This window comes from Bombyx mandarina, chromosome 23 (assembly GCF_030267445.1).
Source record: "Bombyx mandarina strain Sakado chromosome 23, ASM3026744v2".
In the NCBI taxonomy this organism is placed as follows: domain Eukaryota; kingdom Metazoa; phylum Arthropoda; class Insecta; order Lepidoptera; family Bombycidae; genus Bombyx; species Bombyx mandarina.
Genome location: NC_143229.1, coordinates 11,265,194 through 11,286,994, shown reverse-complemented (window position 1 = coordinate 11,286,994; position 21,801 = coordinate 11,265,194). Strand labels below are relative to the sequence as shown.

The window sequence follows — 21,801 nt, the reverse complement described above, 5'->3', positions numbered from 1 at the left end:
ATTGTGAGTCCGAACGGGTAGATATCATCACCCTGCCTATTTCTACCGTGGAGCAGTAATACGTTTCGGTCTGAAGGGTAGGGTAGGTAGGGCAGCCGTTGTACTGTAAAAACGGAGACTTTAGAACTTGTATCTCAAGGTGGGTGACGGCATTTACGTTGTGTACGTCGATGGGCTCCGGTAACCGCTTAACCCCAGGCGGGCCGTGAGCTCGTTTAGCTCAGCTTCAGAGCAAGAAAAAAAAACCAAGATGTACATCTTTAATGCTAAAGTCTATTGGTTTTAAAACGACTACTTAATGTTGTTAAATTTTACCGATGTTCATAGTAAGCTGTCCATACACGAATATCACGTTTTAATTTGTTGTGTTTACAAATTTCGTAAGCACAGAATTTTCTTATCACTCTCTGCTTTGCCTGTAGCAAGTAAGCAGTGGAAAGGTTCAACTTAAGGTGACACGCTGTTTTTAAATTTTAAATTTAAATCGCTTTTATTTATGGACAATGTCAGAACAATTGTAATTCTACGATTTTAATGTTTATAACGATAATGATTTTCTTCGAATGACTCAATTGAACTTTGACTCTAGATAGTGCGTGTTTATAAATAAGTTAAACTGTCTCTATTATAGCAGTTTTGTTTATCCGAGACGTTCTCGAATACGTATTTGTGTTGGGAAGGGTGGTGAGTGAAAAATCATAAAAATGAAAGTTTGTGTCTTATTTGCAATTTTTACAGTGAGTAATGTTCTATTTTTTAAACAGTTTGATTTAGGATTCTGTTTGAAAAATTCGACTTTTGTTTTACCTACATAAAATTTTAGTGTCATATTTCAATAACATGACCCAGGCAAAGCAAGTTTTAATTTATTTTATTTTTTATTGCTTAGATGAGTGGACGAGCTCACAGCCCAGCTGGTGTTAAGTGGTTACTGGAGCCCATAGACATCTACAACGTAAATGCGCCACCCACCTTGAGATATAAATTCTAAGGTCTCAGTATAGTTACAACGGCTGCCCCACCCTTTCAAACCGAAACGCATTGCTGCTTCACGGCAGAAATAGGCAGGGCGGTGGCACCTAGTCGTGCGGACTCACAAGAGGTCCTACCACCAGTAAATCTGCTAGTTATTAAATACTAGTGTACTGAATTTTGTAAAAGTTAGCATTATGGTCTATATCTATTATCTCTTAAATTAAATACTACAATGTATTTTCTGAATCGTAAATTAGTGTAAATCGATTGGTACTTTATGCAACAGAGAGTGTGACAGTTTTTATCTCGGGAAAATTTTACGTGTTTTATAAGATCTAAATTACAAATTTAAGCCGTGTGAATCCGCAGAGCACGTCTTGTACTATTATTATAATAACACGTATAATATCTCGATACTGAACTGATAAATACTTAGAACTTGACTGAGCGCCAAAGAAATATATAAATAACAAAGTCGTTTGGTGATATCCACCACCTTTTTTATTTTGTTATACTATAATTAAGTAATCCCAAAAGAAAAAAATGCACCTTGCTGTAAAATCCAAAGAAAACCTTCCTAAATTATTTTTAAATTAGGAATCATTGCACTAATTTAAAAAAATATATATTTCCAGGTAGCTCAAGCAGCGAAAGCAACTTTGGTATGTATTATTATACATATAATTACGTTATTGTACATATAAACCTTCCTCTGCAATCACTCTATCTATTAAAAAACCGCATCAAAATCCGTTGCGTAGTTTTAGAGATTTAAGCATACATAGGGATATGGGGACAGATAAAGCGACTTTGTTTTATACTATGAAGTGACTAGCGACCCGCACTCGCTTCGCTTAGGGAACTGTAATTTATTATTGAAAACAGTATTCCTCCACTATTTAATGGATAATTTAACCACGAAATATCATTACAATTGCTAATGACGGTAAGCAGTGGCTTAACTCTGATCCTGACATTGCTGATCTCCATGGGCAACGGTAACAACTCACCATCAGGTAGACCATGTGCTCAGCTGCCAACAAAGGCAATAAAAAAATGCCTCAAAGATATTATATATACGAGTAATGGCTTTTTCGAATAATAGTTTTAAAATTGTTCCCTGGGAGGACTAATAACTCAAAATACTATTTTTACCTGCTTTAATACTTTTCAAAGTTTTACACACTTAACGATATTAAGCACTTTCATGATAATGATTTCCGACTTTGAAGGTAACGTTTGCGGTTCTACAACTAACAACAATAGTTAATGTTTTACCAGAATTCCAAATTTTTGGCGAACCCTTTTTTTACTAGATGCCATCCTGCCATTCACTTTTCAAATCCATATCTGTGTTGTTTAAGTATTTAACGAAATGGTATAAATGGTATTTTACAGAAACCAATTTCGGCGTGCTGTAACATTCCTGAGTTGGGGAATCCAGAACCTCTCGCAGAATGTTCCAACCCAAAGCTGCCTGGACCTGTAAGTTATTAATTTAATTATCCGTATTTTTCCCCTACCTTTTTTTTCCTACCTAAGCTGATAGCCTTGAGAGGCTATATCAGCGTCGACTTAACTAGTAGGTGAGCTCACGGGGCTCAAACCTGATGACGTTGCTAACACAAGCCCTAGCAAGAGCAGTGCTTCGCAGAATCTACCACCGGATCGGAAACGCAACCCACTGAGAAGATCCGGCGAGAAACTCAGTGGGCTGTGTCTGAGGGTGATTCTCCTACTAATGAACGAATTTACAACCCATGGCTTAAGTGATTAATAAGTTGCCGCCTCTGAACTTGAGATATGTGGTCTAAGACTCAATGAAATAGAAGAACGGCTGTTCTACCCTTTAAAGAGGGTACACCTTACTTATTCACGGTAGTAGTGGGCACGATAGACAAATATCGCTTTATTTTTTTTTTATTTTTTTTTATTGCCCTTGTAGGCAGACGAGCATACGGCCCACCTGATGGTGAGTGGTTACCGTCGCCCATGGACTTCAGCAATGCCAGGGGCAGAGCCAAGCCGCTGCCTACTAAAGCCGCTTTAGTTGTCTTTAACCATGAAAACTGTTAAGTATTCGACATATCGGAAAAAATATAATGAAAATAATCAATGCGAGACTAATACGCATTCTGGAACAGTCCCGTAGCCAAGAAAAAGATTAAGACGTAAAAGTATTTTTAATAATGTATTTGTATTTTTGTGACTGGCTTTTGTATATTGCTGCTTAGTAAAGTATAAACTAAATGGGAAATGTCCCAAACTGCACATCTTCTTAATTTAAATAAATTACGTGTCACGTTGTTTGTCCGCGATGGACACCTAAACTACTGAACCGATTTTAACTTCTTTGTTATATAAATATATATTTTGTTCCAACTTCGGCCATAGGATGTTTTTTTTATTTCGATTAATGGTTGCAATATTTATTAATTAACAATAAAATTATATCTTATGTTGATTATTGTTATTAGTTGTAAGTTTCATAAGTCTAAAACAGGTGGCGCCTTAAACCAGTTTTTACCGACAATTGTAATACTATTTAACATTAATATCTCATAGATGGCGCTGTGTTAAAAATAGCAACGTATCACATAAGCTACAATTTAATGGCATAAACACCACGTGTTACTGAGGCTAAAGTATAAGTGAAATTTATTTCGCAGTAAACGCAATACAGTGAAGTCTAATAAAACTATATTTGTAACATTTTTGTCTGCCAACAAACAAATAACCAAATTAAGCAATTGTTTTGATCTTTCACAGTGCAAGGACATTCAATGCGTTTTCGAAAAGTCGGGCTTTTTAACTGAAAACAAGACCCTTATCAAGGAAGCATACAAAACGCATCTCCGACAATGGGCGAAAGAGCACGAGGGTTGGTCAGTGGCCGTGGAGAAGGCCATCAGCGACTGCGTTGACAAAGATCTGAGACAGTACTTAGAATTTCCTTGTAGTGCCTACGATGTGTTCACGTGTACCGGAATCGCTATGTTGAAGGTGACGTATTGGGAAATAAAAATAAGCCATGACCAAAATCGTTATTTCAATCAGTTCGGCTCAATCAACCAATATCTGACATTTCCTTTCCTTTTGAACAGCGGCCGAACCTCATACATTAGGTTTCTGCGCCTATGTAGGTCTTGACGGTCCGCAGATGTTGGGAGCAAACCACAAGCCCAAGGATATTTTTTTAGGGCCCTACCCATCAAACGACTCTCCTTGCACTGTCTCGCCACATGTCCAATCTCCGCCCAGGGTCAGAACCCGGGTAGAGTAGCGGGTTTCCCCCGGTCAACTCTACAACAACTTAACCTTAACCTTAACCAGCTTAACCTAATCATAAATTAAGTTTTATATCATGTAAAAAATGACACCGGTGAAATTTATAGTAGGGTATATTTAAGCCTGTAAGTCCGTTAGTACCGCCATCCTTTCTGCTCTTTTTTTCTACCTATCCTAGTAACCTCGAGGGGTTATACTAGGTTCATTTAACGTGTGGGCGAGCTCATGGGGCTCTCAGCCTGGTGAATTTGCTAACAATCAAGGGCTTGTCCTAGCAAGGGCAGTGCTTTGCTGAATCTACCACCGGATCGAAAGAGCGATCCACTGAGAAGATCCGGCGAGAATCTCAGCGGGCTGTGTCTGCTGCTACCGCTTACTTACATTACAGGTTGAAGGGGACGACAGTCCGTATACCCAATAGACATTGAAATTCAAGCGGCGTTAGTTTAGTGGTAACAATAGGCTCGGGTAGCCGCTGATATCAGACTGTGAACTTGTATGTTAAATATTAACAATATCGAATAGCCAGCTATAGTTGAAGATTGCGCAGAGGAACACATTCAATCGCGCTGTTTTAAACACCTTCTCGCATCATCGTTTCAAAACAACATAGAGTTTTTTATTTATTTTCCTTTTATACGGAATAAATTCATATTTATTTTAATTAAGTCTAGAGTTATGATACTTTTTGTTTTATTTTCAGAAATGTCCCAACGAACATTGGACCTGCTGAAAGCGAACACTCTAACAATTCCATTGTAACGATTGAATTATTTTTAAATAAACGAATTTACAATTAGTGTAAGTCGAAGTTTTTTGTTTGTCACATTTATTGAATACTGTATTTATCGATTAAAGACGCAAAAAGTCGGATCCAATTTTGAAAAAACTTTTGTTTTTTATTGGGGTCTAAACATCTACCTAGGTAAGTACCTCTCAATAGCTGCTCCCGTTATAGATTTTGTTTGTTTATTTACAAGTGGTATGGTGTACGCCAACCAGCAATCATGAGTCCTCTCTAGCCCACTGAGTTTCTCGCCGGATCTTCTCAGTGGGTCGTGATTTCGATCCGGTGGTAGATTCTACGAAGAAGAAGGGTACGGCTTACGAGTAGCTCACTCAAATTTTCCCACTGAGTTTCTCGCCGGATCTTCTCATTGGGTCGCAATTCCGATCCGGTGGTAGATTTTGCGAAGCTTTACTCTTGCTAGGGCTAGTGTTAGCAAATTCTCTCAGTTTGAGCCCGTGAGCTTACCTACCTGTACCGTGCTTAGCTGGAATGGCCCCTTAGGCTACCAACGAATAGGTAGGAAAAAAATCAATAAAATGTTGCGTTGCTGCGAGACGTTATGTCGAATTTTTCATTTAATGACACGTCGATGGCGCTGCCAATATTATCATAAGCAATTTATTTAACCCGGACACTTAAGAAATGGCGTTAAAAACAATGTTTTATTGTACTTTACTAAAATACGAAAATTGCGCAGACGGAATAATACGAAATTTCCCACACTTAAACAGAATATAGAGAAGGAGTGCAAAATACTAATTGTTAAAGCCTTTGGTCAAATTGAGAATAGATTAATATTGTTTGTCATTAATATTCATTGTATATAGTGTAGCCTTGGCGAAATGGCCGTGATTGTATGGTCTTTGACAATAGAACCATAATAATGTTCAAATTAGTTTAAACTAATTATGGTCGAATTTCGGTCGACCACAAGTTGTTCTAAATTTATCACAATGTTATAAGTTCTCTAAGCGTGATATTTGTTAATTAAAAGCCGAAAACACTTAATTATCTGACAGATATTTGTCGACGAATGCATACCGAACTAGTTTGGACTAATACAAAGAGAAGTCTAGAAGGCCGTAATAAAACTTCATGCTTGGTGACCAGGCCTGATTTCCTTGAAGACATCCGTTACATTGACACCATGCTTTGTTTGAACTAGTCACATAGTTTATTATATATTTGTTTTTATATTTTAATATTTCAAGACAAGATTTTTATGTCTTCATTATTTTGACTACAAAGTGGTCTCAAGTTATTTGGTCAAATAGGCTTTTTTTTTATTGCTTAGGTGGGTGGACGAGCTCACAGTCCACCTGGTGTTAAGTGGTTACTGGAGCCCATAGACATCTACAACGTAAATGCGCCACCCACCTTGAGACATAAGTTCTAAGGTCTCAAGTATAGTTACAGCGGCTACCCCACCTTTCAAACCGAAACGCATTACTGCTTAACGCAGAAATAAGCGGGGAGGTGGTACCTACCCGCGCGGACTCTCAAGAGGTCCTACCACCAGTAAGCGTCTTTGCGTCAATAGTCCTCAGTGCTGAGGCCTCATGAGGTTTTTTAGGAAAATACAGATGGTGGGGTCCCGCGTTCTTCCACGGCAGTGTTTTTGGAAGAGATTTAGTCCTTCGAGGCCGCTGAAGGCTTATTTGGGTCCGGCTAATTAACTGCCGCCAGATATTTGGTGTTGACTGTTTTACGGTGGAAAGGTCTAACTCCAACTCAACCCTCTTCTTTTCTCATGCGGGCTTGAGACCGGCATTGATTGGCAGGGTTGTCAATATCAACAAGAGGACATTGCACTCTTTTGCCCTTCTAAAACTAGAATGGCAAGAATCCCATTTAACCATAACATTGTTTTGCTTGGTACTGACGTTAGGGCGTTTTAAGTAACCACTTAACACTGGATATACCGTCGACCCATCTAATCCAGCATAAATATAATAAGAATATAATAATTTTATTATTATTAGTGATACTAAGGTATTGAAAATTATCTATTAGAAAATAGTGACAGTTTTGTTATATACAGAATATTTGTTTTATACAAATCAATGTCAAAGACCATCATAATATGCGTTCTTAGATTGTAATTATCTATAGAACTGTCTGAGAAAAGCGTAAACACGCCGATAGTTCATTGTTCTATGCGTTCTATGAGCATTGGCCAATGATCGAGGTCTCACATTTCAAGCAACAGTTAAACAACACCAGGCCTGGTAATTTTGGTTTTAATTCTCACCAATCAAATACCTTAATATACGATAGGCAATGTTAATGTTGAGAGGTCGATTAAGTGTGGTCAATTGTAAGCTCAAGGCCCTGAGAGCACTTGACACTGATTCACCAGGCGTGATGGATTTCCTTGAGGACATCCGTCACACTTACGGCTTATTGTCTTTGTTATTCATGTTTGTTGATCATTAAAATGTTATTTTCACTAAATTACCGATAATTCGGGTTTTCGAATTGTCGAAAAAATAGTGTTATAATTATATAATGATATTGGGTGTTCCAGAATAAATAAACAATAAAAGACTTAATTGCGTTTTCTGTTATGTGTACCTATAATGAGAAAACAACATTTAAAGCCTTTAATCTAATAAAATCAATACTTTTTTTTTTTAAGAGATTTTATGACCTGGTAACTACGACCTTTAAGTCATGTCTTATTTTACTTTATTTTCTTAATTTTATGAAAAATGATAATATGGAGTGAAATGAAATGAAGATGATTAATTTGAGACATTAATCAACTGGGATGAAATTTAATGAAATGAGATGATATGAGATGAAATATAATCGCAGTAAAATGGTGGTCATTTACTGAGATTTTTTTCAGTGGACTTTTTGGAGGAACCCGAGAAGTTACGTCCAGCAGCTTTGTTTCATTTTCCCACATTTGTGCACTTTCACAGATATTAAACAGTTAATAAACCACCATTATTACACATTTAAACCTGAAGAAACACTAAATAGACAAAATAAAACAAATCACACAACTTCACTCCTCGCGTTCCCGCCAAAAAGTCCTCAATACTTTTAAACAAACTGAACCATAGATTATACTGAATGTCAAATTTCACTGAATGACATATAAGAAAATCCTTTTTAGAAAACTAAAGAGTTTTAGACTATGAAGGTTTTACTTTACAATAATTAAAAAAAAAGTTCAATTAGTTTGTTCTTATTGCTTCATGCAGGTGAACGAGCTTACTGATCATCTGGTATTAAGTGATTACCGGAGCCTACGGACATCAAATAGCGAATGTCACAACCGACGAATAACTGCTCCGCGGTAGAAACGGGAATATGGTGGTACCGAATATACCCGTGAGCGTTAGAGAGTAGCTCATATCTGCACCAATTTTGTATCCATCATTTGCAAAAAAAATTCTTCGAAGACCGTTAGCCTTCTATAACACTCATTAGAGTAACACACAAAGCAGATTTTGTTATAATTCTACACGCGTATTTCATGACACACAAGAAATCACTTAACTACTTCTTCTTAATTTTTTGACGTGACAACGTCTTATAATTCGATGGAGCCGGCTGCACGCACGAAAAAACATGACTCATGCGGCGTTACCTCGCTGTGAGGCGTTCCATTTAAGGCTTGAAGTGCAAGCGAGAGCGCGCAACGAGCGACAAAGAGGCACAATCGGCCTCCGCGTTCGGCAGCGTACATCTGTCACTCCTACTTGAGTGAGCGATGCATCCGCGTGGACAGCTGCTGTAAAATACATTTACATGTTTTCGTCAAGTATGAAGTTCAGTGAAAAGTGAATGTGGTGTTGTGGTGTCAATTGTTTATAGCAACGACACTTGCGATAATTGAAAAATGAAACCACTCCATCAGTATTTTCTTATGACGTTGTCACGTTCAAGTATCGTCAATAAACCGACTTTACAGACAACCGATTATTTCTTAGGCAAATTCACTCACCTGTTGTTTATTTCTTAAGGACGAACTCACGACCCACCTGGTGCTAAGTGGTTACCGCAGCCCATCAGCTACTTAAGTCTGACCTTTACATTTCCCCTGGCATTGCTGACATCCATGGGCGACGGTAATCACTCACCAACAGGTCGACCGTGTGCTCGTCTACCTACAAGGTCAATAAAAAAAATATAAAAACTTCAAAACTCAGATTTATGCGGAAAATTCGCACGAAACCACATTGAAAATCACCGATCATTATGACGCCATAACACGTAAATTTAGCAACAGGAAAGGCCTAAATAAATAATGGATTGGATTTTGCTTTAATGTCCTACCTACATTTTATAATAAATTCGCGAATTTAGCCGTGCAAAAATCATATAACTGAATGCCGTTTAATTTGTGATTATCGTTTCAGTTGCAGAACATTCATTATTACTACGGGAACAAACGCCAGCACATACTGGTGGTAGTACCTCTTGTGAGTCCGCGCGGGTGGGTACCACCACCCTGCCTATTTCTGCCGTGAAGCAGTAATGCGTTTTGGTTTGAAGGGTGGGCCAGTCGTTGTAACTATACTTGAGACTTTAGAACTTATATCTCAAGGTGTGTGACGTTGTAGATGTCTATGGGCTCCAGTAACCACTTAACACCAGGTGGGCTGTGAGCTCGTCCCCACATCTAAGCAATAAAAAAAAATAAAAATTCTCGTCGAGCTCGTCGATTACGACGAAGATCCCAGGCTAAGCCACGTGAGCTCACCTATCGATCCCCGCGTAGTTAGAATAGCACCTTAGACTACCAACGATTAAGTAGGAAAAAAGTACCTTCTATCTCAAAAGTCAGGGTAAGCAACGGCGACATGGCGTTAATTGGCCGCCAGCCTCATAAACTTCACAACGTGAATACCATCTACCTTGAAACAGGCTTTAGGCCGGAACGCATGACTGTATCACTATAGCAATACGCAAGATGTTCTTCAAGTGCCGACTGGACTCCAACAGACAATATTAATTAGATGGACCATTGTTTTTCTACTGAACACCATCCGAGTGTCCTTCTACAATCGAGGCTAAACGGTAGGCAGCGGCTTGGCTCTCTGCCCCAGGCATTGCTGAAGTCCATGGGTGACGCAAACCACTCAGCATCAGGTGGGCCGTATGTTCGTCCGCCTACAAGGGCAATAAAAAAAAGCATTCAATACTATAGATGCAGATTATATTTGACAATTTCTTTATTGCTTAGACTAGTGAATGAGCTCACGGCCCACCTGGCGCTAATTGAGTCCATAGACATCAATAAAGTAAATGTCACCACCTATCTTGAGATCTAGGGATCAGTTCTCTAGCACAACGACGGCTCCAACTCTCGGATCCAGATGCCTTACTGGTTCGTGGCAGGAATAGGCAGGGTAGTGGTACCTACCCATACTGACTCACAAGACGTCCCACTACCAGGAAAAATCTTAGGAATTATCTTAGAAGCTCACTGCTATGTGTGCAGTGAATGTACATACATACACGGAACTAGATTCCCTAGTGCCACAATAATGAGGTCGTACCTTATCTAAAAACACATGATTATGTAGGTTCTTCGTAATAATATATAAAATTTTGTATTAAATTTAAAAATGTGTTGATTTTACAATTAACGTTTTTATGAGAGAATAAACAAATCAGGCTTGATTTCTTTTGTGCCTACACGTTTTAAGGCTCTCAGAGGAAAAATTGCAGTGCATGATTATTTTTGGGTTCGAGGATAAAATTTTTAGGTAAATGCAATCGCTTGTTTTTTAGAGAAAACTTATTAATTATTTTTCAACACTTTACAAATTCAACTTTAAGGATAATTACAAAAAAATACAGCACGGTGCTATACCATCCCAGGATAACTGCGCGCGGGATGGATAGTTTCCCACGTGCAGCTGTTGGAAGCCAGGCCGTGGCGTTGTCTACGGTGTTGCTTTTTTTTTCTTTTTTTTCCTATCTATGCTGATAGCCTTGAGAGGCTATTTCAGCTTCACTCTAACGTGTGTAGGTGAGCGCACGGGGCTCAAACCGGAGTAATGCTAACACTGACCCTAGCAAGAGCAGTGCTTCGCAGAATCTATCACCGGATCGGAAACGCGACCCACTGAGAAGATCCGGCGAGAAACTCAGTGGACTGTGTCTATGGGTTAATTCGCTCGTCGAGCCCTTCGTCGCAAGCGACGTGTTCGACGAGGACGGTGACCGGTGCTTGAAGTACCTAGAAGCACCGTTAGTGGATCGGGAGGATCCGAGATGACATGTTTTGGGCGACGTCGACTGCTTTCCATAATTTCCGCAGGATCGGGAATGTAGTTACCGGCGGCCACGATGAGAGGGTTCTCGTGTCGTGCCGCTTTATCGAAGTGGCGCATCGACGCCGACTGCATAATATACTTACTGGTGGACTCTAAGTCCAGGTCGTCATGGAGGTCGACGTTCCTGACGAACCACGGGGCTCCGACGGCTATCCTGCAAAATCGGGATTGAGGTGATCGAGATTGAGTGTTTGCAGCATCGACCATGGTCTTGCCAATTGCCCCTCGACAGTAGACCGCAGCACCCTTTGTTTCCGCCGAGGCCATCAATGAGCCGCATGGCCCGACAGAGAAGGGAGTGATGGACCTTATCCCGTAATGAAACATATCCATCGCTTTCTAGGAGGAAATTTGAACCGCTCGCCAGGGCAAAAGACCTCCTCATCCTCAGATACCTCAGTCGGACACAGTTCGTACTCGTGGCCTCGCCGATTGGCGCCCTCGCAGACTGGGTGGGCTGCGACTGAGTACGCCTCGCCTTCCTACTGACGCAAGTGCTTACGGCTACTATTTCGGCCGATACCTACACCGGTTGCCCAAAGGAACCGACGGCGCAGTGCCACCACTGAGATGACCGCTACGAGGACACCGTCGAATATACATTGACGCGCTGTTCTAGATTCTGAGAGCAGCGCGACGCCTCGTCGTAGTGGGAGAGGACCTATCGCTGCCAACCATATTACTACGATACTCGGCAGCGACGCGTATTGCTTGGACTCTAGCGCTCCACCCAGTAGTAAAATCATCATAAAAGTGACGGATTTGTAGTGTATGTTGTCCTGACTCGGCAGACTGGTTCTGACCAAGCAGGGTATCCCGGAATACCAGCGGTACACCCTGGGCCGCCGAACCGAGATGGGCGAAGTTCCAAAGCCTTCGATTCGTCTCGAAGGCTCCGTCGGCCAGGTGTCTTGGGGTGAACTGCGCTATTGCAGGTTGGAGATTTAACCGCGGTGGCCTCCTTACCTCGGCCGAGTAGGGAGATCGACGCTTGGACGAAAGTGCAGGATAGGGCCTTAAATACCACACTTGAACCTGCGGTCCGCTCCCAAAATCTGCGGACCGTCCAGTCCCACATACCCTGCCCCTACGCGCGGGGACGAAACTTAAAGTACTTAGCTCACCTACGTATTAACGAACACGAACTAAAAAATTCCATCAATGGACAAACACTTCTACGATTTCCCATGTCTGCATGGATGGAGACACCTTGATTGTTTCCCTACGAACAATAGTCACGGCTGTTGGCTGCCTATAAAACTAATGATGGTTGATGTCACGCCATCATAATACCCTCACAATGATGGGGTACGCTTGTGTCATCGTCATTCTAGCTGTTTTGCAGGTGAGTAAAATATTACATATAATAAGTTGTTAAACTATTCCTCCGATTTTTTGTGATCAAGAAAAATTCAGTCAGTTGCTTTACTCATTCGAGTATTTACTTCATACCAAATTATTCACAAAAAAAAAACAAAATTAAGCGTTACAATTTATTAAAAAATAATATTTCGTACTTAATTTTATGGATAAAGATCAAGCGATTGAAATCTATTTTAGCTTAGCATAGCAATAAATATTTTACGTTAGAATTGTGTCTGAGTAACAATAACGAGCAATTCGGCTTATTCAAATTAAATATTGGAGAATTATATATATCGTATACGTCGCTATTAATGAATAATTGCTTAACTTTCAATATTATAATCTCACTATTTTCTAGCACCAAGCTAGTCTTTAATTTTAAATGAAAACTTCTTTAGTCCCGTCGTGATTTAAAATTCGATGAAACGAAAAACCGATACTAAATACACAAACGCATACAGCGCATAACCTTCCAAAAATACCGTAGGATATTTCTGCACACAAGTTTCTATTTGTTTCTATTTCAAGTTATTATTCATACATTACATTATGATTAATGATTAATTTTAGGCAATATCAGCCCAGGATCCTCCGGGACTACCGCCATTTTTAAAGGATGCTCCCGAAAAATGTAGATCGCCACCGCGTGTAGTAAGTAATGTAGAAGACTTGAGAATAAATCTGACTTTATTATATCAATTTATTAAAATATCTGATTACGTTTTGTTTTAATGCCAGAAAAATCCTATCGAATGCTGTTTATCTGAACCGTTCTTTAAAGAAGAAGATTTTATTGAGTGTGGCATCGAGAAACCAGGATCAGAAAGAGGACCGCCCGACGTGAGTGGTTTAGCTTAATTTCCGTTTTTTATACAGTCGATGAGATTTGGGATGCATCTTTTTTTTTATTGCTTAAATAGGTGGACGAGCTCACAGTCCACCTGCTGTTAAGTTGTTACTGGAGCCCATAGACATCTACAACGTAAATGCCGCCACCCACCTTGAGATATGAGTTCTAAGGTCTCAGTATAGTTACAACGGCTGCCCCACCCTTCAAACCGAAACTCATTACTGCTTCGCGGCAGAAATAGGCAGGGTGGTGGTACCTTCCCTTGCAGACTCACAAGAGGTTCTACCACCAGTAAGTATCTGTGATATATTTGTATTTTTTTTACTTATTCTCTTCAATTGTGTTCATAATTTTAGTATATCTCAAGCAATTGAATAGTATATTGTACGGCCGAGATACGCATTGTTCGATTAGAATTTCGTTACATTCTTTTAAAAACTATAGTTAAATTTTAATCTTCAGTGCTCGAAACAAAACTGCCTTTTAAAGAAATACAATTTACTGAAAAATGACGAAACTCCTGACATTGAAGCCATCAAAAGCTTACTGGATAAGTACATTGAGAAAAACCCTAGCTTCAAATCCTCCGTGGAGAAAGCCAAGGAGTGCTTGCGAGAAGATCTTCCTGGACCTCCACAAATCTGCCTTGCTAATAGAATGACGCTCTGTATTGGAACTGTGTTATTAATGGTGAGTATACTAGGTGCTGTTTTATAGTAAACCTAGATATAGAGAACATATGAAAGAATGGGAAAATTCTTTTTTTTTTATTGCCCTTGTAGACAGACGAGCGCACGGCCCACCTAATGATGAGTGGTTACCATCGCCCATGGACTTCAGCAATGCCAGGGGCAGAGCCAAGCCGCTGCCTACCGCTAACATCACCAAACTAATTAACCAATCTAATTTAAAAAAATATATGCGTGATCCGTTATCCGTGCTAAGAAATTAACATATACAATACATAGAATGCTATATGTATTTCAGGAATGTCCAGACGAGAAGTGGAATACAACCGACGATTGCAAAGCTTTTAAAGATCACATGACAGAATGCCAGAAATATTTCCCGAAGTAACGATTTTTTAAATACCATTAAATATCGATTTGTGAATTTTTGTTTTTAAATAAATGACAGAAGGAACCTTATCTAATGAAGATTGAGATTTTTTTTTTTTATCGCCAACCTCGTCAGTAAATGACTCTATTGCAGAATCAATAGGGTGAAACCATAAGTGCTTCTTTTAATGTTAGAAATGAAATTCGGTATTAAAACAGAGTGCTACATTAGTTTCATTAGATTTTCACTAGATGTCACTAGTTAGGAAAATTGCACTCTCAAATTTCAAACTTATGTAAAAGAATCTATATATTAATACGTGAAGCAAAAACTTTGCAACCCTTTTTACGAAAATCGCGCAGATAGAGGAGTATGCAATTTCTCACACTTATAGAGAATATAGAGAAGGAGTGCAGAATGCTATTTTTTTTTAAAATATGCATTATAACTACATTAAATCAATAAAAAAAAACATTACACACACTACCAGGTATTTGACACACACACACACACACAGGCATATAGGTATATACTATTTTGTTTATTGTCAAAGTCTGTGGTCAAACTGAGAATAGATTAATAATATTATTTATCCATAGTGTAGCCTTGGTGAAATCTGTGATTATAGAAGTACACTGTACAATAATCTTTGACAATAGAGCCTTAGTAACTTAAAATTTTGAATTAATTATAATCGAATATCGATTACTGGGGTACCACTAGTAAAAATTAATTATAGATGACGAGCTAATATTGGAGGAACCTAATGAACGTTGAATTTATAAGGTAAAGTGAAATAAATGATCTATCAAAGGTACGCGAGTCAGTACATGGTTATACAATACAGATTCATTAAGTTTTTTTTGCCTGTCGGTAGCCTCCAGGGGCTATTCTGCTTTCTTCTTTACTGGTGGACAAGCACACGAGGCTAAAACTTCATAGGGCTCACTAACTAAGCCCTATGAAAGCTTACTCTATGAGGGTTTACTCTCTAACTCTCTACGAACTTAATTGGCTGACCGCTTTGGGGCTGATCAAACCCGCAAAATTATAATTGGTACAATTACTGGTGGTAGGACCTCTTGTGAGTCTGCGCGGGTGGGTACGACCACTCTGCCTATTTTTGCCGTGAAGCAGTAATGCGTTTTGGTTTGAAGGGTGGGGCAGCCGTTGTAACTATACTTGAGACCTTAGAGCTTATATCTCAAGGTGGGTGGCACATTCACGTCATAGATGTCTATGGGCTCCAGTAACCACTTAACACCAGGTGGGCTGTGAGCTCTTCCACCCATCTTTTTTTTTTATTGCTCAGATGGGCGGACGGAAATAAAAAAGGCGGCCTTAGTGGTGGTCGAGGCTGTAGGAAATTAACTACAACATAATGATGTAGGATTTTTCTTCTTTCTTCTTCTTAGTCGAATACTCTTGGCAGAGTAGTCGTGGCTGTCGCTGAACAGGGTTGCGTCTCATCGTCGCCACTCGCTTCTAAGGCAGCTGCATGTCGAACGATGTTCCTCTATTGGAGGCGGCTGTTAGCATTGCGAGCACATTATACTGCGGGGTTTTCGGAGGTCGATCCAGCGCGTGGAGGATGAACCTCGAGATTTTCTACCTCCTACTCGGCCTTGTACGACAAGTCTCTCCATGGAATCTTTTTTTCTAGAGATATGCTCAAAGAACTTGAGAATTTGTAGCTGAACAGTCGACGAAAATCTATTTTGTATAGGAAGTTCTTTCTTGTTTCTGTGTGTGAAGACATAGGATTATGAATGGATAAAAGAATCGAATCGACAGCAGCTTGGCTTTGCCCCGAGTATTTCTGAAGTCCATGTACGACGTTGACTACTTCCCAATCAGGCAGTATGTGTACCTACATTAGAACAAGAAAATAAAATTACCTAAACCTTTGTTAGGAAGAGGAGGATCTAAAACAGACTGCCCAAAACCGATGTAAATGAAAGGATTTGATTCGAGCCCTACACCCCAGCAGAGGGTAATAAGAAAGAAAGAAGAAGAAGTTGTGATTAGATTATCAATCTTAATATGTCTCAAAGTGCCCAACATTGAGGTTATCGTATCCGTGGCCTCTTATAAACATGTTATATCAGTCAGCTGTTTAAATTAGCCAAATAAAAACTTACACTGTAAATATTTTGTCTAAATTTGATTGTTCTGTGAATGTTTAAAAACATCGTGTCGAATTTCTCAAACAGATATCTTTATATAGTTTTGTGCACTTTACGAACGGTTCTCAGTTAATGCAACCGGTCAAAAATTTATCAGATGTCGGTACATAGCTTAGTACTCAATATTCACTAATTTAAAATATTAAGTGAACATAAACGATTTTTTTAAATGTTTTATAAGTCTTCGAATACGAAATATATTACACTTTCGGTCATCGTATCTCTGGTAAGTTGCTTAATTTTAAAACATGAAACAGGAAATGTGTACTACGCGATAAGTTGATCCTACATCACTATCATTATCATCAGCCACTGATGGACATAGGCCTTTCCAATTTTTTTTATTGCCCTTGTAGGCAGACAAGCATACGGCCCACCTGATTGTGAGTGGTTACCGTCGCCTATGGACTTCAGCAATGCCAAGGGCAGATCCAAGCCGCTGCCTACCGTTAAACGCAACTGAACACGATTGTTGATTTCTATCATCCAGCCTTGAGAGCCACCCTGCATAGATCGTCACTCCACCGAGCTTAAGGGCGTTCTGCTCAACGTTGGCCAATTCGCGGTCTCCACAGAAGAATACGTTTATCCCAACAATTATCGGTTCTCCAGATAATATGGCTGGCTCATTGCCACTTCAGCTTACTAATGTTTACAAAAGTTAATTACAAAATACTCAAGTATTAAAAACCATGAATTATTATTATTATTTCTATTGCCCTTGTAAGCAGACGAGCTTACGGCCCACCTGCGCCACAGGCCACACCTGATGGGGAGTCGTTACCGTCGCCGATGGACTTCAGCGTCTTCAGCAATGCTAGGGGCAGAGCCAAGCCGCTTCCCACGATTAAGTACTCTCCGCAAGCCTCGTTAAAATTAAATTAATTCTTAAATTAATATATTTGCTACCCGATTTTTTAAGGTTCAAGGCCAAATAGATGACGACTACCAAATTCGTCCAGATAGATGTCAAGCACCGATAGAATTAATGGTAAAGCATATTATTTCGTTCCAAAAAAATGTTTACATTTCAAAACAATTGAAAATATCACATCCACCCTTGATTCTGAACAAGGGGGTTTTTGCAATTTAAATTTACTACATTTTTACACAAATCATTGTTTATAAATCAAATTATGTATATTACTTATACTGGAGGTAGGACCTCTTGTGAGTCCGCACGGGTAGGTACCACCACCCTGCTTATTTCTACCGTGAAGCAGTAATGCGTTTTAGTTTGAAGGATGGGGCAGCCGTTGTAACTATATTGACACCTTAGAACTCGTATTTCAAGGTGGGTGGCGGCATTTACGTTGTAGATGTCTATGGGCTCCAGTAACCACTAAACACCAGGTGGGCTGTGAACTCGTCTACCCATATAAGCAATATTTTTTTTTAACTATGATGGGTTTTTATAATTCTTGCAGTATCGCCAATGTTGTATCTTTCCACCATTCTTTACTAAAACAATAGCCAGAAGTTGTGGAGGAATAGCCGATATGAACTTTGTTAAAAACGATATTGGCGGCTTCGTTAGAAGGGCCGTTACTGGAGTAAGTACTAATAGCATTTAATTGAAAACATTGTTCATCTTCCCATGTAAACAAATTTGATTTGTTGACATTAAAAAATGTTAACAATTAGACAAAGCAACGTACAAATTCTGTATTTGTAAAAGTTACAAAATATGCATTAGATAATCTGTAAGTGCAATTTTCCAGCAAACTTCTTAGGCAATATATATCCAGACAAAGATGTATATAAGCTATCCTAATGTTGGAATAAAACATATTCAGTCACAGTTTGCAGATAAAAGAATTGAGAGGGAATGACACAAAATATCATCAAAGTTCAAATTATCGGGTATTTGCATCACCGTAAACAGTCTGCTTAAGGCAACATTATTATTTTTTATGTTCCTTATAATTCCTATCCTACGAAGTAATAGAAGTTAGTCAATATTAGTAGCAGTAATAGTAGTTTGCTTATTTTGTAAATTTTTTTCTAACCATGGTAGGCACATACAAGTTACTAGTAAATAAATAATAAATATATTATTAAATTGAATATGACATCTTCCACCAACTATATTTATTATTCATACTTAATGAATTTTAAGTAAATTAAACTCATTCAAAGTAGTGTCCGGTACAACTCGTAAGATACCTTTAAATTTGTGTAATGAAACAGTGATAAATGCAGAAAAATTAAATTCCCGGATTTCGTAAACTTATCAAAGGGTTTTAGTGCGACCATTGGCGTTGTATTCTGAAAAAATACAACTTCCTAACACCAAATGGCTTATTGGACGACGATAAATATTACGCACACCTGGACAAATGGACCGAGCTGAACTCTGCGTTTAAAACTGTGATACTGAACGCGAAAGTTCATTGCAAACTGAATTATCAACATCTATTCCCTATGGAGCCTTGTGAGTTCTACAACCTGCACGGATGCATAAGGAATTTTGTGAATTTGGTAAAAACAGTTTAAATTTTTTTGTCAAATAAGTTATAACTTTGAATTGTGATTATTATTAACTACGCTTTGTGAGGGCAAAGCTAACGGCTCATCAGGTATTCTCAATGATCACTAAAGCCCAGAACTACTGAATGTTGGCGTTAATATTAAACACATCGACCACAACCAGTCTAATCACTAATCCTACCTACAAACCACCTTAAAACGTAAAGACAAAATCTGAATTTGTGCTTTATAACAGTCATATTACCTTTTAAACCGGGACGTAAGGCTGCTTCAGGGTATAATAACAAAGTTAGTAGTATTGTGCGAACTTAGAATAAGCCCAGCCGTGACTATCTAGATACTCTCTGTTTCCAATGTGCTTTATGAAGCCAAATTGTATGACAACAATGTAGGCGACAATAATCAGAAAATATCGTATTTCAACCTGGCTATTGTTTGTTGTTACGAATTTCGTCTGTCCCTTGTAAATTAGTTGTATGCTAGTATTGCATAGCTTGTTTTTCTACCAGTCAGTACCAACACTCTGTATATTTATACGCCACGGTCTGATGTCACAAAAATAATTGAGAGAGACTTCGATTTGCACCCGCATGCAGCATCTTAGCTGTACCGCTGGCATTAGGTTGGCAAATGAAAGCGACAAAGGAAATGATTTCCAATTCTATGCGACCTTGTATCCAGAATTATTACAGAGGTATGAAAAATACTTTACGAAATTGATAACTTTACAGGGATGTCCAGTCTATATGCCAACCAAGGAATGTCAGGAAGTTAAAGAATTCAACGACGAGTGCAGAGACTTTTTTACATGATGTTAAATTATGAAAATTAAATTGGTGATTTTACACGAAACAATCTTTATTCTAATAAAAGAAAATACATAAATCGTGTATCTCTTAACCTTTAATGCATTTTGTGAAGAAATCTCTTGTTTCTTCTATCTTGTGAAGAAACCTAAAGAACTTTATTACGTTTTTCGATCCATTCACAAAATGCAGTGCATTCCAATTACCCTAAATATATTAAGCATTAACTGTAATTACAATTAAAGAAAAAACTACAGTAAAATCCTTTCTAAGTACTATTATTTATACAAATCTATAATGAAATTGGAATAGATACATAGTGGCTGTGCAATGTAATGGAAATCATGGCCATACCCAATTCGTTTATAACACAATTATTCTAAATCCCCACAAATAATATTCCTAAATATACTAAAGTCATTTAACACAATAAAAAGAAATATCGAATAAATGATGTAAACAATCTTACAATTAAAAGCGTACAATGCACCAAACACACTAATACTGTCACGTAAATGCTCAATAACTTTCGCAATATTATCACACGCACCAGTATCTCGATCACTTTCCTCATAGGAATGTTTCATTAAGCTAACTGAATAGTCATTTTCCGACTTTAAGGTAGGAGCCTTGGATTATAGCGACCTACGTACAATATCATACCCGAAGGATTGTGCCTCACAAAGTATAAGAACGGCCTGTCGAATTTTAATCTGGCTGGTTGAGTGCTTCTTGTTGGTAAACGGGCCTGTCTTGGACGAAGATGCAGCGGCAAATTCATTGCGTCTCCAACGTCATGGGGGTCGTGGAAAGCCCTTTGATAATCCCTAGGTTCGTCCCAATAATTAGCCCATCTTGAAGTACGACGCCTTTGTCCAGGGCGGGTAGTTTCAGGATATTCCTCAACATGATGTTGTTCGCCGATGATTCCTTCACCGCACGTCACAAAGCTCGTCATTTGTATCATGTCAGAAAGGAACAAGTCCTTTGAAGGACCATTAAGACCTCCTAAATCAGCATGGTCCGCATCGAACAAATCTTTTAATCCCATTTTCCTTAAGCTTGATGAAACATTAAAAACTGATTTGTGCGAAAATCTTGGAATCTGAAGCTCTAATCCAATTCTAGGTAGCAGTGTTCTAAGAAGACGATTCCAAGAGGGAGTGGAAGGACTAGCATCCAAAAGTCTCCGTTCCAGTCTTTCTAAGTCCTCACCATGAACAACGTTTCCTTGTTGACCAGGCATTAGGAAGAAGGTGCTAACTATGGAGTTGGTGTTTCCTAACGCAGCAGCTGTAGCATCCAGAATAGGATCGTAGCCAGCCAAAAATCCTTTCTTATAAACTACAGCAGGAACCGGAACGAGCCGACGTTGACGCACATTGGGCGATACCACGAAATACATCTCGCCGTCTCTGCCGTCCGTTGAAGTGCCAGTACAATCCGTCTGAAATGATTTAAATGTAATTTAATATTTTGTCATGGAAGTCAGATTCCTATCCAATACCATAGTCAACCTTAAATAGTCTATATCATGAAAACATTTTACTGTTAAAAAAATATAAATTGGTTGTCTATGAAGTGTGTAAAGTCGGTTTACGGACGTTAATTTTGCGTTACGCAGAAATATTCCAACTGCTGGCTGATGCCAGAGCGAGAAATAAGACAAATGTGTCACAAGCCAAGGCTTGTG

At 38.9% G+C, this 21,801-nt stretch overlaps 4 protein-coding genes and 1 long non-coding RNA gene across 6 annotated transcripts in view; 3 read left to right on the top strand and 2 right to left on the bottom strand.

Moving 5' to 3' along the window:
• LOC149500181 (uncharacterized) overlaps positions 1 to 21,801 on the bottom strand; it is a 574,180-nt gene that overhangs the window by 106,532 nt on the left and 445,847 nt on the right. The window lies entirely within an intron of this gene.
• LOC114245942 (uncharacterized) lies at positions 584 to 5,068 on the top strand. 2 transcript variants are annotated; one of them, XM_028178267.2, is made up of 5 exons: positions 585 to 737; positions 1,611 to 1,637; positions 2,374 to 2,460; positions 3,745 to 3,978; positions 4,967 to 5,068. In XM_028178267.2, the coding sequence occupies exons 1-5, from the start codon at positions 705 to 707 to the stop codon at positions 4,994 to 4,996; spliced, it is 411 nt and encodes a 136-aa protein (XP_028034068.1). In that variant the 5' UTR covers positions 585 to 704; the 3' UTR covers positions 4,997 to 5,068. The 2 variants fall into 2 exon arrangements, with proteins under 2 accessions (XP_089593558.1, XP_028034068.1); XM_089737432.1 differs by having other exon boundaries at positions 584 to 737; positions 3,745 to 5,068.
• On the top strand, positions 12,565 to 14,724 carry LOC114245949 (general odorant-binding protein 66-like). Its single transcript, XM_089737427.1, has 5 exons — positions 12,565 to 12,697; positions 13,288 to 13,368; positions 13,456 to 13,557; positions 14,030 to 14,257; positions 14,555 to 14,724. The coding sequence occupies exons 1-5, from the start codon at positions 12,626 to 12,628 to the stop codon at positions 14,642 to 14,644; spliced, it is 573 nt and encodes a 190-aa protein (XP_089593553.1). The 5' UTR covers positions 12,565 to 12,625; the 3' UTR covers positions 14,645 to 14,724.
• Positions 16,125 to 20,247, top strand: LOC149500186 (uncharacterized). The gene is made up of 4 exons (XM_089737631.1): positions 16,125 to 16,253; positions 18,240 to 18,356; positions 19,060 to 19,293; positions 20,034 to 20,247. Exons 1-4 carry the CDS (start codon positions 16,125 to 16,127, stop codon positions 20,112 to 20,114), a joined length of 561 nt encoding a protein of 186 aa, XP_089593757.1. The 3' UTR covers positions 20,115 to 20,247.
• Positions 20,140 to 21,801, bottom strand: part of LOC114245923 (uncharacterized) — a 65,156-nt gene continuing 63,494 nt past the window's right edge. The window contains exon 4 of the mRNA XM_028178240.2: positions 20,140 to 21,555. Within this exon, the coding sequence (XP_028034041.2) occupies positions 20,725 to 21,555 (831 nt within the window). The 3' untranslated portion in view covers positions 20,140 to 20,724. The remainder of the gene's footprint in view (positions 21,556 to 21,801) is intronic.